General features: G+C 47.8%; 1 protein-coding gene across 3 annotated transcripts in view; it reads right to left on the bottom strand.

The window, feature by feature from the left end:
- Positions 1-9755: 9755 nt before the first annotated feature.
- TMEM51 (transmembrane protein 51) overlaps positions 9756-13394 on the bottom strand; it is a 63460-nt gene continuing 59821 nt past the window's right edge. For 2 of the 3 annotated variants that reach the window (XM_003806262.8, XM_003806263.6), the window contains one exon: positions 9756-10897. In XM_003806262.8, the coding sequence (XP_003806310.2) occupies positions 10480-10897 (418 nt within the window). In that variant the 3' untranslated portion in view covers positions 9756-10479. The remainder of the gene's footprint in view (positions 10898-13394) is intronic. The other variant, XM_057299783.2, reaches the window with a different exon arrangement.

The following is a 13394-nucleotide window of genomic DNA, read 5'->3' on the forward strand; positions in this document are numbered from 1 at the left end:
TCTTCTCCTCCTCCTCCCCCTCTGGTCTTATTCCTGGTTCCTATTTTGCCCCGTGAGACCTTTCTATTATTGGCCTAAGGGAAGATTAGTGGATGATTTTTACTACTTTCAGCCATTGGAAAAATTTTAGGCATTAAAACTTTTTTAACTGGAAAAATAAACATCAAAATCAAGGTTTATTCCAAATAGCAGCTAGAATGTTTGTCCTGATTTCTCCTTGCCAATTTTTTTTTTTTTTTTTTTTGAGACAGGGTCTCACTGTGCTACTGAGGCTGGAGTGCAGTGGTTCTCCATTCTCTGCAACCTCCACCTCCCGGGTTCAAGCGATTCTCCTGCCTCAGTCTCCCAAGTAGTTGGGATTACAGGCGTGCACTACCACACCCAGCTAATTTTTGTGGTTTTAGTAGAGACGGGGTTTCATCATGTTGGCCAGGCTGGTCTCGAACTCCTGACTGCAAGTGATCTGCTCACCTCCCAAAGTGCTGGGATTACAGGTGTGAGCCACCACTCCCGACTCCTCCTTGCCATTTTCATGGATTCAATGGATGTTTTAAATAAGCTTAGGATTACCTTTTAAAGTCAATAAAATTATTGCCCTCATATGCCCCAACTTCTCCTATAAAATGTATATTCCTATTTCCTTTTCTCTACTGCATTTGTGCTGATTAAAAAAAAAAACAACACCCCAGTTGGTGCTAAATGAATGTACCATTGGTAACTTCTAGGACAGCATGACCCTTCCTGTTCAAAAAGTCAATTGGTGAACCAGTACTTTGAATCTGATTTTTTTTTTTTTTCTGAGACGGAGTCTCGCTCTGTCACCCAGGCTGGAGTGCAGTGGCGCAATCTCGGCTCACTGCAAGCTCTGCCTCCCGGGTTCATGCCATTTTCCTGCCTCAGCCTCCTGAGTAGTTGGGATTACAGGTGCCCACCACCACGCCCGGCTAATTTTTTTTGTATTTTTAGTAGAGACGGGGTTTCACCATGCTGGCCAGGCTGGTCTGGAACTCCTGACCTCGTGATCCACCCACCTCGGCCTCCCAAAGTGCTGGGATTATAGGCATGAGCCACGGCGCCCAGCCTGAATCTGATTTTTAAAAGGTAACTAATTTGTCAGAAACCAAAAGATGCAGCTTTCTTTCTCGGTTTAATTTTGAAAGCTGCAGCAATTAGGTAAGGTGGGGCATTTATTCACTGGCTTATGTCAAGTATTTATACAATTTCTTTTATGAACACACATACTTGACTTGTCATACTTTCCCCAAAAAATAAAAGAAGAATCTTGCTATCATGTTATTCCATTGTTTATCTCTCTTTTATGCTTTGTTAAAATAGATGCTAATGATTTTTCTTGACTAGATAGTATCACAAGGATACATTCTGAAATAAGACATCTTGAGAATAAACACTAAGAACATTTTCTTCTTCTTAAAGTTCCTGCACAACTCCTAAATTTTACAAAGTATTAAGCCCACGGGTGCGATGACTCATGCCTGTAATCCCAGCACTTTGGGAGGCCGAGGCGGGTGGATCACTTGAAGCTAGGAGTTCAAGACCACCCTGGCCAACATGGCAAAACCCCGTCTCTACTAAAAATAGAAAAATTAGCCAGGCATAGAGGCAGGAGCCTGTAATCCCAACTATTCAGGAGGCTGAAGCATGAGAACCGCTCAAGCCTAGGAGGTGGAGGTTGCAGTGAGCTGAGATTGCACCACTGCCCTCCAGCCTGGGCGACAGAGCGAGACTCTCCGTCTCAAAAAAAACAAAAAAACCAAAAAAAACAAAACGGAAAAAGAAAACAACTCCACAAAACAAAGTACTAAGCCTAGCTTATCTCTCAGAATCATGCTGTATTATCTGATACTGTTTTTCTGAGAAGATTTATAACCCAGAAAAAGTCACGCTATAATTTTTGCTTCTGAAATTGTATTCCAGTTGTTTTATTTTGTTACATACCTTTCATTGGTTTTAAGTATGCTTTTTCAATAGTCCAAAATTTCTCAGAGTCTATTTGAATTTGTAAGTATTATACCATTATCTTTCCCACACCCTTTATATTACAGTTGCTACATATCAGGTTTTTAATGAACAGATGTTGGGCTGAGAATGGATGGAGAAAAGGAGAAAGGAAGATAAATTTGTGCATACCATGACATGGAGAATTAGATTTGCAGTTCTGGGATGGGGGGAAGGACAGAAAAACAGTCTTGACGGTTTTTAAAAGAAAAATGATAAGCAATGCAAGGATGATTGTTTCTTGCTTTTTTTCGACGGGGTCCACACTGAGTGGCCAGGCTGTATGACTGCAGTCCCCATGTCCAAGAGCATCTAGGACAGGGCTTCTCAACCTCTGCACTAGTGACATTTGGGGCAGGATAATTCTCTGCTGTGGGGACTGTCCTAGGCGTTGTAGGAGGGTTAGCAGGATCCCTGGCCTACTAGATGCCAGTAGCCTCTCCCCCACCACTGTCACATTGCCAAGTGCTGCCCGGGAGCAAAATCAGTCCTGGTGGAGAGTCACTGACCTAAGGTGAAACAGAGAGTTCTGGTGTTGGTGCAACTGTTTCACAGCCTTCCTGGGAGCGGAGAATGTTTCATTGCGTATGTTGTATCTGGGGGTTGGTTGGTTTGTATGGATGTGTGTTCCATCTGACTGTCTTCCTGGAATGTGCAGAGTTCCAGGGGCTGCGTGTCCCCTGGGAAACTGGTGTGGAGGAAACACGTGTGGCAAGCAGCCTGGTTGGCCCTGAGGAAACCTTTGTTGCAAGGGCCACGTTTTCAAGGCCTCTCGTGTAGGGATGTGCGTTCTCTCCAGTGACTTTTCTGGACGGTTGCATCCACATATTGTTTTTTTCCTCTGTCTCTTGGGGTCTTTTCCTCCCTCTCCTGGCCAGCCTGCTCCACGGTATCTGAAGAGAGCTGGTATCTGACTTCTCCATCCATTATTGGAGAATGTGAGATTGATGTGTTGCAGCTCACTGTCACGTCTCAGCTGCAGGCATTCCCAGACATCATTTCCCAGATGCATTGCTACGAAGAGACAGGGACACAGCTTTCCCCTGTTAGCCTGATGTGAAGGTACTTCTGAGTGAGCTGGAGGTGACTTGAAAACCACCCCAGAGGGCAAACTGTCATCCACACAGATGGCAAAACCTCGGGGAAGCATCCACTCCTCTTCATGGTGGGGGCTGTCACGAGGGGGGCAAGCCTCCCTTCAGAGGTACTTCCCGATCGGGGTGGGGTGGACACAGGAAGGTCTGCAGTGGGTCTGAGAGCCGGGAGGCCCCAGGCACCTGTGTCTGGCTTATCCTGGATCTACGGTCTTGACCGCCTCCCGCAAGTTGTCAGGGGATGGGGTGATCTTAGTGGCTTGCCTTAGCTGGTGATCTGTGATCTGAATGCCACACAGTGAGGAGGCTAACGGATATCTTTGCCCACAAGCTGTGGGACTTTGGACAAGTGTCTTATCTTCCCTGGGCCCATTTCTTTCTGCTGTAGAAGGACTGTGTTTGGCTCAATCGTCATTCCCTGTTGTGTGTTCTGGGAATGCTGGCCATGGAAAAGGCTTTGTGGGGGAATAGGGCCTGCGTTAAACTGGTTTGGCAGATGTTATGTCCTGCGGTACCTCCTTTGAGATTTATAATGCACATGAGCATATGAGAGGCTCTCTGGAATTCTCTGCACCCAGATGCCCATGGGGCTTACTGCCTACTTTTCTCCAGTGTTACCCCCCAGAGGCTCTTCCTGATTACCCTGAAGGTGAGCCCCTCTCACCTCCTGTTCTTCACCCAGCTTTATTTTTCTTCTCATTTTCTGAGTTTATACCGTATACATATTTTTCATCCTCTGTTCTGGCTCCACGCAGAATGTCACCTCCGTGTCAGCAAGGACTTGCTCCATTTTTTTTTTTTTTTTTGCAGCTTTATCCAGAGCACCTGGCACATAGTAGGTGCTGCCACTTTCCATCTCAGCTTCAGGCATTCTTGGACATCATTTCCGAGGTCAGCTGCATCGCTGCAAAGAGACAAGCACACAGCTTTCTCCTGCTGGCTCGTAGGTGCGCAATAAAAATAGACTTTGTTTCACTCAGGGATTTCCAAATGGATCTAATTAGGGACTTTTCCACACCCACCCAATAAAATCCAGCAGAACACACTTGAGGAATCGCCAGGAAATCAAAAGTCCTGACAGCTATGGCCTCCTGAGATTCATTGTGTTAGGATGAGCTGCTCCCTTCTGAATGTGCTGACAACATGGTATCAGACTGAAAACCAAACCAAACGGACTGACTTGACCACTCTCCGTGACGGAGGGCCCAAGCCCTGGGCTAGGCTGACCCCGGGGGCTGCCTTAGTTGGCCTTCGTTACGCGGCCTGGCTGCTGTTTCCCTGAAGCCGGCTTTCTGTGAAGATGCCTCACAGACTTGTGGCGTTTGGTGAATTTTCTCTGAACACACTTGTAGAAGTGAGTGTGAGGCTCATGCAGGGAGAAGCGCTTAGATCTCAGGTCAGTTTTCCATCCGACTGTGGCTTCATCACAGCTGCACTGTCCTTCCTTCCTTCCCCTTCCCTCCCCTCCCGCTCTCCCCCACTCCCTCCTCTCCCCCATTCCTTCCCCTCCCCTCCACCCTCCACCCTCCCTCTCCCTCCCCTGTAACCCTCCCCCCTCCCTCCCCCCTCACATCCCCTCCCCCTCCCCTCCCTCCTCTCCCCTCCCCTCCCCCTCCCCTCCCTCCTGTCCCCTCCCCTCCCTCCTGTCCCCTCCCCCTCCTCTCCCTCCTGTCCCCTCCCCCTCCCCTCCCTCCTGTCCCCTCCCCCTCCCCTCCCCTCCCTCCTGTCCCCTCCCCCTCCCCTCCCCTCCCTCCTGTCCCCTCCCCCTCCCCTCCCTCCTGTCCCCTCCCCCTCCCCTCCCATCCCCTCTGCTTTCCTCCCCCTCCCCTCCCTCCCCCCTCCCCCTCCCTCCCATCCCCTCCACCCTCCCCCTGCCTCCCATCCCCTCCACCCTCCCCCTCCCTCCCCTCCCCTCCTCCTTCCTTCCTTCCCTTTTTTTTAAACACAGTTTCACTCTGCCTTCCAGGCTGGAGTGTAGTGACGCAATCTGAGCTCACTGCAAACTCCACCTCCCTGATTCAAGTGATTCTCGTGCCTCAGCCTCCCCAGTAGCTGGAATTACAGGAGTGTGCCACCACACCTGGCTAAATTTTGCATTTTTAGTAGAGACAGAGTTTCACTATGTTGGCTAGGCTGGTCTTGAACTGCTGACCTCAAGTGATCTGCCCGCCTTGGCCTTCCAAAGTGCTGGGTTACAGGCATGAGCCACTGTGCCCGGCCCCCTTGCTTTGTCTGTGCCGGGTGCAGTGGGGGCACTTTACCTGTGTTGTTTTCAGGTACTCATCACAAAATGAGGAACTTCCATTTTGCTGGTGAAGAGATCGAGGCTCAGATGGGAAGCCTTTCTCCCACCCTCCGTGCTTGCAGACATAACAAGGGCTGTCCTTCTGTAACTCCACACCAGAATATGCAGCATGGTTTGTCCTAGGAGCTAAATGGTCCTTGTCAGGGCCTTTAGAATAAGAAATAAGTCCACGAATCCTCAGAAGGGCTTTTCATGTACTGCCTTTTAGAGCCTGTGGTTCAGTTGATCCACGCATTTCCAGCGATACAGCTGCGTCCCATTTTCAGTATCTCAGAATGCTTGTGGATTGATTTTGGCTTTGCCATCTCATGCTTGTCCATGCAGAAGTGAGTCATTTCAGGACATGTGGCTTCAAATAACAGAAGCCCACTCCAACTTGCTTAAGGAAAGATAGGCATTATTGAAAGCAGACTGGCGTGTTGTATATACCCAAAGGTCACAGTGTGTGGCCAGGCTCCCCAACCAGGAACTACAAAGCAGCAAATCTGTCTCTTTCTGTGGAGGGCTGTTTCCTCCGTGCCTTTCTGCTTCCTCCATCTCTTCCTGCAGGACTGGCTTTCTCTGTGGACGTGGCTACCCTGCAGCTTTCAAATGTATTGCACCCAGTTCAACTAGTCAGTCCCGAATGATCACCCAAAGGTGACCGTCACCCAAGGCCACAGGACCTGCTTTGGGAAGCAGTGCCCAAGCACGAATCTTCCCCATGAAGAGCAGGCTTTAGCTTCACTGCTGTATCCTGGAGCCTAGAGCAGTACCTGGCATCTAACAGGCACTGAGTAAGCATTCGTGGAAATGGATAGGTCCAGCTGGTTCAGCTGCACTCCCCAGGCAGTGGTCTACACTGCAGTCTCAGTCATGCTCCAGTCTTGTGCCTTAAGCACCTGCTCGTGGCTCCCCTTCCCCAGAACTGCAACCAGTCAGAGGAAAGGAAAAATCAAAATCGAGGTCAGGTGGAGTACCAACTCTGGGCCCAGCACTGTGGACAATGGAAAGGCCATTCTGTCCTCAAGGATTTCAGTTAAATTCAAGATCAAAATGGGCCAGGCACAGTGGCTCACACCTGTAATCCCGGCACTTTGGGAGGCTAAGGCGGGTGGATCACTTGAGGTCAGGAGTTCAAGACCAGCCTGACCAACATGGTGAGACGCCGTCTCTACTAAGAATACAAAATTAGCCAGGTGTGGTAGCACATGCCTGTAATCCCAGCTACTTGGGAGGCTGAGGCAGGAGAATCTCTTGGGAGGCTGAGGCAGGACGTGGAGGTTGCAGTGAGCCAAGAATGCGCCACTGCACTCCAGCCTGGGCAACAAGAGCGAAACTCCGTCTCAAAAAAGAAAATAAAGAGAAGATCAAAGCTAAAGAAGGAAATTGACTGGGGGACACCATCTCTCAGCACAGTTGGGCTTCCCAAAGACCAAGGACCAGAAAGTCGCCAGGAGGCAGCGGTCTCTGAGGCTCATTTTTCATGGCTGTGTATTTGAGCAGTTAACTCCCTTCTCTGTCTGCAGAGTGGCTTGTCCTGCCTCACATGTCCATGACCCACCCTGATGGCCCCCAAACAGTCACCTAAACCCTGAGACCACATCACTCAGAACTGACCTCTCCATCCCAAGCCGGGCTCCTGGGAAAGACTTGCCTAGCCAAACTCAGCTTCTGATTGGTTCTCCCTGGGTATCCTGGATACATACCTCAGATCCAATCAGCTGTGACTTGAAAGCATGGATGTCACATGATCCCAACAAGCTGCTGAGATCTGTCCTTTTGAGTAGGGTGGGAGTGCTGAGTGGGACTTTAGAAAACTGGAATTCATTCAGATTTCTTCTTGCTGCTCTTTCATAGCCCTGGGGCCATTTGGGTTGCTACTTGCATTTCCCCCATGTTTGTGCTCTTATGTTTACTTTAGGGACAAAAACATGATTGGGAGCAAAGAAAAGAACTAGAGTCTTCTGGTTCTTGCCTTCTTAGCTTCTCCCTTTTTTTTCTGCCTTCACTTCCCTCCCCTCCCTTCCCTTCCTTTTCTTTTCCTTCTCCTCCCTTCCCCTTCCCCTTCCTTCCTTCCTTCCTTTCCTTCCTTCCTTTCCTTCTTCCCTTCCCTCCCTTCTCCCTTCCCTTCCTTTCCTTCTCTCCCTCCCTTCCTTCCCCCTTCTATTTATCTTCCTTCCTCCTTTCTATCCTTCTTCCTTTTTCTTCCTTTCTTCTTTTCTTTTCTAGTCCAAAGAGAAAGAGAGAGTCCTGAGGATGATAATGATAGCTCTGAACCAATAAACAAACAGGGCAAATGTGCTTTGGGGAATTTTGAGTGAAGGTGGCCTCCTGCTTTGACAGGTGGTTTTAACTCAGTACTGCAGAGAACTTCCTTGCCTCGAGGCACTATTTAGGACTCCAAACCTGTGGTTAAGGTTTCCAGCTAACATTCTTTCTGCCCATTTTAGAAAGAGGTGAGCCTAGGCTTTATATTGTGTATACCACATATCCATTACAATCCTCTGAATAATATGAATAATTTTCTACTTGATCATTTCCACACATACAAGCAGGGGTCCTAAATGCTATTTCCGTTGCACTCCTCTCTGTGGGAAGATGCATGAAGTGTTGAGGCCAAAGCGGGGGCTGATCTCTAGTGAGCTGAAGATTGAGCTCTGTATCGGTTTCCTATGAACTCTCTAACAAATTATTACAAACTTGGTGACCAATAACAATAGAGACTTGTTCTCTCACAGTTCTGGAGGCCAGAAGCCCAAAATCATATTAACTGGCCTGAAATCAAGGTGTAAGCAGGGGACTGCATCCTTCAGGGGCTCTAGGGGAGAGTCCATCCCTTGCTCCGGTGTCTGCCGGCCTTCCTGGGCTTGTAGATTCATCACTCCCATCTCTGCCTCTGGGATCACATTGCCTCCTCCTCTTCTGTATACACTCTTCCCCTCTTTTGCTTGTGAGGACATTTGTGGTTGGCATTAAGGGCCCACCTGGCAAACCCAGGACAATCCCATCATCTTCAATCCTTAATCACATCTGCAAAAACTTTACCATACAAGGTAATATTCACTGGTTCCAGGGATTAGGGTCTGATACCTTTGGGGACCACCAATCAGCCCACCCAAGCCTCACAACTCCTTCTCCCCCATGGAGGATCTAGACTAGGGAGACACCCCAAAAGGTGTCTACCAGAAGCCAGATTGAGAGCTCTTCCAGAAAGTTATTTCTCAACTCATCTGGGTCCTTACTCTTCTCTTCTATTTTCCTCCCATTTATCCTCTGGTTTGGAAGAAGCACAGAAAGTAACAGGAAAGCAAGCCCAGCCCAGAGACATGAGACACAAAGAGCCATGGGTCGGCTCAGGAGTGGGCCGGGGAACGGACTAGGGCTCTGGGTGTCTGTCCCATGCCACAAAGCCAATCCCAACATCTCCCCTTTTAATAATGCATCGCATAAGGAAAGTGAAAGTTTCGAACTTTAGTCACTGCTGCCAATCTTGAGATAAGAAGGTGACTTGGTGCCTGTCATCCCTTCTCTGTCCACCGGAGCTTGTTAGGAAAACATCTGGGCCTGGGAATTGCTCTTCCAACCAGGTTGACACAGACTCCTCAGCAGGCTGGCTCCATGCCCACCAATAGCAGGAAGGCTTCCTTTGGACTTGGGTCTGTTTTCCCACTCACTCCACGGTCAAGATCCTGACCCCAGAGGTCTCCATTCCCCTCCTATGTCCCCTCTTCAACAGCGTGCGATCCCCTGGGCATTTCTTATTCATTGCACTGCTTTTCTGGGCTGCACAGACTCACTTTCCCCCTCCAGGGGGACATGCTCACCCACCCCCTACACTTACATGGCCTGTCAGTTCTGGGGGCAGAGGACAAGCTGCACTGAGCTCCCTCCTGGGCCAGTTCTTAGCAGAGGGAGATAGGAAGGATGCCTAGACAGGTAGAAAGCTGCTGTTCAAACAACCAGAACTTTCTTTTGGGTGCATGGGTTGACAGGGACAACCTCTGAACTTGAGAAGTACAAGTCTTCATTCAAAGTCTGGAAAAGCTCTTTACACTGAGCTGTATGGGGGTGTGTATAAGAACTCAGGCCTTGGAGCCAGGCAACCTGGGCTCAAACCCCAGCTCTACTGCTGACTAGCAGTGTGACACAGGGCACTTACATTAACCTAAAGCCTCTGTGAGCTGACCACAGAATGGCATTATTACCAGACTTGGGTCCAGACAAAATGGGGTGATGTGTGAAATGCTTAGCACAACACTGGGCATAAGTATTCAGTACATATTAGCTATTATTATTGCCATTTTCCCCTAAGAAAGTCAGTATTGGAAGAGCTGCTAAAGTAACTCAGCACCCAAATGTACTACATATAAAATATTTTATTACAAAAAGCTCCATTGCATGGCATTTCAAAAAGAACATTTCCTACAGTTTTCTTTTTTCTTTTTTCTTTTTTTTGCTGTTACACAGAAGAGACTAGTTAAGTGTACCATTGAAGACTGTTATGCATCACGTGCCTAAGTTCATCAGGCCTTAAGCCCTCAAAGAACAACAGCATCAGGGGCTCTGCGAGAGCCGCCACCTGAGCCTCACCGCTTAGTTCATAAAACAGCCCTGTGTCCTTTCTACAAAGCCAGGTCGTGTTTTCTACCCACAGTTCAGGACTCCAGCGTAGACAGCAAACACAAAACTTGTTTCCTTTTTGAAACAAAACAGTCTTAGTAGAAGCAAAACAAACAACCACAATCTAAACCAGCCGCGAGGAACCCTTTCCTAGCTGGAAAGGAGAATGTGTCGCCAGCGATTCGGAGTGAAGAGGACGGGAAGATGCCTGTGCCACACCCTTGAATGTGGTCCACAGATTCACCAGCTCCAAGGCAGCATCTCTTTCCAAAGCACCTGCAGCAGGAGGCTGTGTGGGGCAACAAAGTCACTCCTGATACACAGAATCCCCCCACCGCCATCCAAATGGCTCCATGCACAGCTGGCCCCTCTGCTTCTCAACTGTGGCTCATGTGGCTTTGTTAGAGTCTTGGGGGTGAAAAGTGTGAGAGACAGGAGGGAGCGTGGCTCAAGTGGGGCCATTCAGTCGGGTGGCCGGGTGTCGGGGGCCTTCTCCTGGACTTCATCATACTGCGGTGGAGGAGTCAAAGGCTCTATCGAGGGAGGAGGGACGTTTTTGTCTGGGAGGTTGATCCTAAAGTCTTTGAGGTGAAGCTTTTCAGATTTAATCCTTCGAACTTTCAGCGGTTTCAGTCGTTTGGCCAACTTAGAGTTCTGCCTGTCAGGGGGGTTCCCAGGGCTGGCCTCCACGTCAGCCCTGGTGGATGTGGGGGTGGTCTCGTCGAGCCCCGTCAGTGACTCATAGGATGGGAGAGAGATGCTCAACCTTGGGTTCTGCTCCTCTCCCCTTGCTTCTGAGTAGTTTGTGTTCATCACTTCCTCGTAGCTGGGAACATAGTACCTTGAGGCAGCCTCCTCATCGTCCTCTTCTTCCTCCTGGCTGCAAGACACACAGACAGGAAGAGTGTTAGCCTGTGCTCAAGTCATTCAAAATCCCAAAGAGATGGGCTCCAAAGAGTCCACACACAGCAGCCTTGTAAATAACAAATGGGTCTTAGAGGCAATAAAAGTGAACACTTCAAGTGTTTACTATGAGCTGGGATCCCTTCTAAGTATTTTAGCAAATATGAACCAATTTCAGATTCCTGACAACACTATGAGTTAAGTACTAGTCATGCAGGACAGGTGAGTCCCCCAAATTGGGGCTTAGCCTGGAGGGTTCTTGGCTTCATCCAGGAAGGAATTCAAGGGTGAGCCAGTGGTGTTAGACCACAATTCTTTATTGAAGGGCACTGCTTCTTGTGGAGCAGGGCTAACTCATAGGCAGTACACCCTGAGTTGGCCACATAGGGGCTCTTGGAAATTGTATTTATACCCACTTTTAGTCACATGCAAATTAAGGGGTGGGTTAATGCAAATTGAGGGGCAAGCTATTTAAGACTTCCTAGGAAAGGTAACTTCTGGGTCGTTACCATGGAAAGGGATGGTAACTGCCAGGTCGTTGTCATGGCAATTGTAAACTGTCATGGCACTGGTGAGAGTGTCCCATGCTGATGAGCAATGAGGGCAGCCAGGGATCACCCTCGTTCCCGTTTGCTGGCTTTGGCTAGTGTTTTTTTAAACCTTATCTCATCTGGACCACATCCTGTTTTGGTCAGCAGGGTTATGATCAGAAAACAAGTCCTGCCTGTTTTCTATCTCACTATTATTATAATACCCAATTTATAGATGGACTGAGATACATCAAGATTAAATGACTTGGTCAGACTTTCAGGAAATGGGAGGGCAGGAAGTGAAGACTATACTCTCAACTACTCCACCATGTTATCTGGGTGTTAAACCTCCTTTGCCTTTAAGCCTTTCCCACTTAGCGACATGCTGGGTGAGCTATTCCAATGCTCAGCTGGGTCCTTTGGTCAAAGGCAACACAGAAATGTACAAAGTTGCTACCAACTTTCAGTAGAGAAAGAATATCTGAAATATAACATTTATGTGTGTCTCAAATTATTCTGTAATTTTATCTTCCAAGTTTATCCCAAGACTCAAAAAGATCAGGTCCTCTCAGCCTTATTCTCATTTGACTGTTGAAAGAGAAAACCAAAAAGTCAGGATATTTTCTACACATTTGTCGGAATTAACGCCAATAGCCACTTTCCAGGACTCTATACTTGAACCTGTGGGGTGATCATGGCCAACATCAGAAACCTCAAAGTCTGCCTTGGTTTTCCTCACACCCTCCTTTAGGAATGAACTCAAATGTGCTCACAGCTAGGGTGGGGAATGATGAGTGATTGATATTTGTTCTTTTCTATATTTCTCAAGTTTTCTAGAATAAGCATGTGTGATGGTTAATTTTAGGTGTCAACCTGACTGGCCACAGTTGCCCAGATTAAACACTGTGAGAGTGAGGGTGTTTCTGGAAGATACTAGCATTCAGCTCGGTGGGCTCTGTAAGGCAGATTCCCCTCCTCAGTGCGGTGGCACCATCCAACCCATGGAGGCCCTAGATAGACCAAAAGTCAGAGCAAGCAGGAATTTGACTCATTTCTCCCTGCCTCACTGCTTGAGCTGGGACATCTCATTTCATCTTCTCCTGCTCTCAGACTAGGATCTATACCCTCACCTCCCCTTGTTCTCAATCAGGCCTTCAAACTCAGAATGAATTATACCCCTTGCTTTCCTGGGTCTGCAGCTTACAGATGGCAAATTGTGGGACTTTTTAGCTTCCATAATCCCAGGAACTAATTCCTCATAATAAATCTCCATTTAAAAAATATATATATCCCCCTGGTTCTGTGTCTCTGGAGAACCCTGACCAATACAGCATGTATTATTCTTTGCTATCAGAAAATGAGTTTAATTTGGAAATTGTATTTGTACCCACTTACACCCACTTTCAATTATGTGCAAAAGTAAGAAGCGGGTTAATGTAAATTGAAGGGCAAGCTATTTAGAACATTCTAGGAAAGGGAACTTCCAGCTCATTACCACAGAAAGGGGTGGTAACTGGTAACACTGGAGGGCAGAAATCCCTTCAATATAATGAGATTTTTTTTCTTCTGATGTATACCCACAAGTGGCATTGCTGAATCATTTGGCAGCTCGATTTTGAGTTTTTTGAAGAACCTCTAAACTTCTCCATAGTGGTTGCACTAATTTACATTCCCACCATTAGTGTACCAAGGGTTCCCTTTAATCCATATTAAATTAAGAACAATTCCTTTCCAACTATAAAGATAAGAAATGCCTGTAGAAAATTCAAACAACACAGAAACATCTAATGAAGAAAAGAAAAACATCCCGAATCCTTCTACCTGGAGACAAACCACTGTAACATTCTGGTGTATACCTTTCCTACCCCTCTCCAATCCCACAGCCACAACATTTGATGGGACCATAACCTGACCAAAGATGCTGTATTATATCCTCCTTTTCTC

This window comes from Pan paniscus, chromosome 1, assembly GCF_029289425.2.
Source record: "Pan paniscus chromosome 1, NHGRI_mPanPan1-v2.0_pri, whole genome shotgun sequence".
Taxonomy (NCBI): domain Eukaryota; kingdom Metazoa; phylum Chordata; class Mammalia; order Primates; family Hominidae; genus Pan; species Pan paniscus.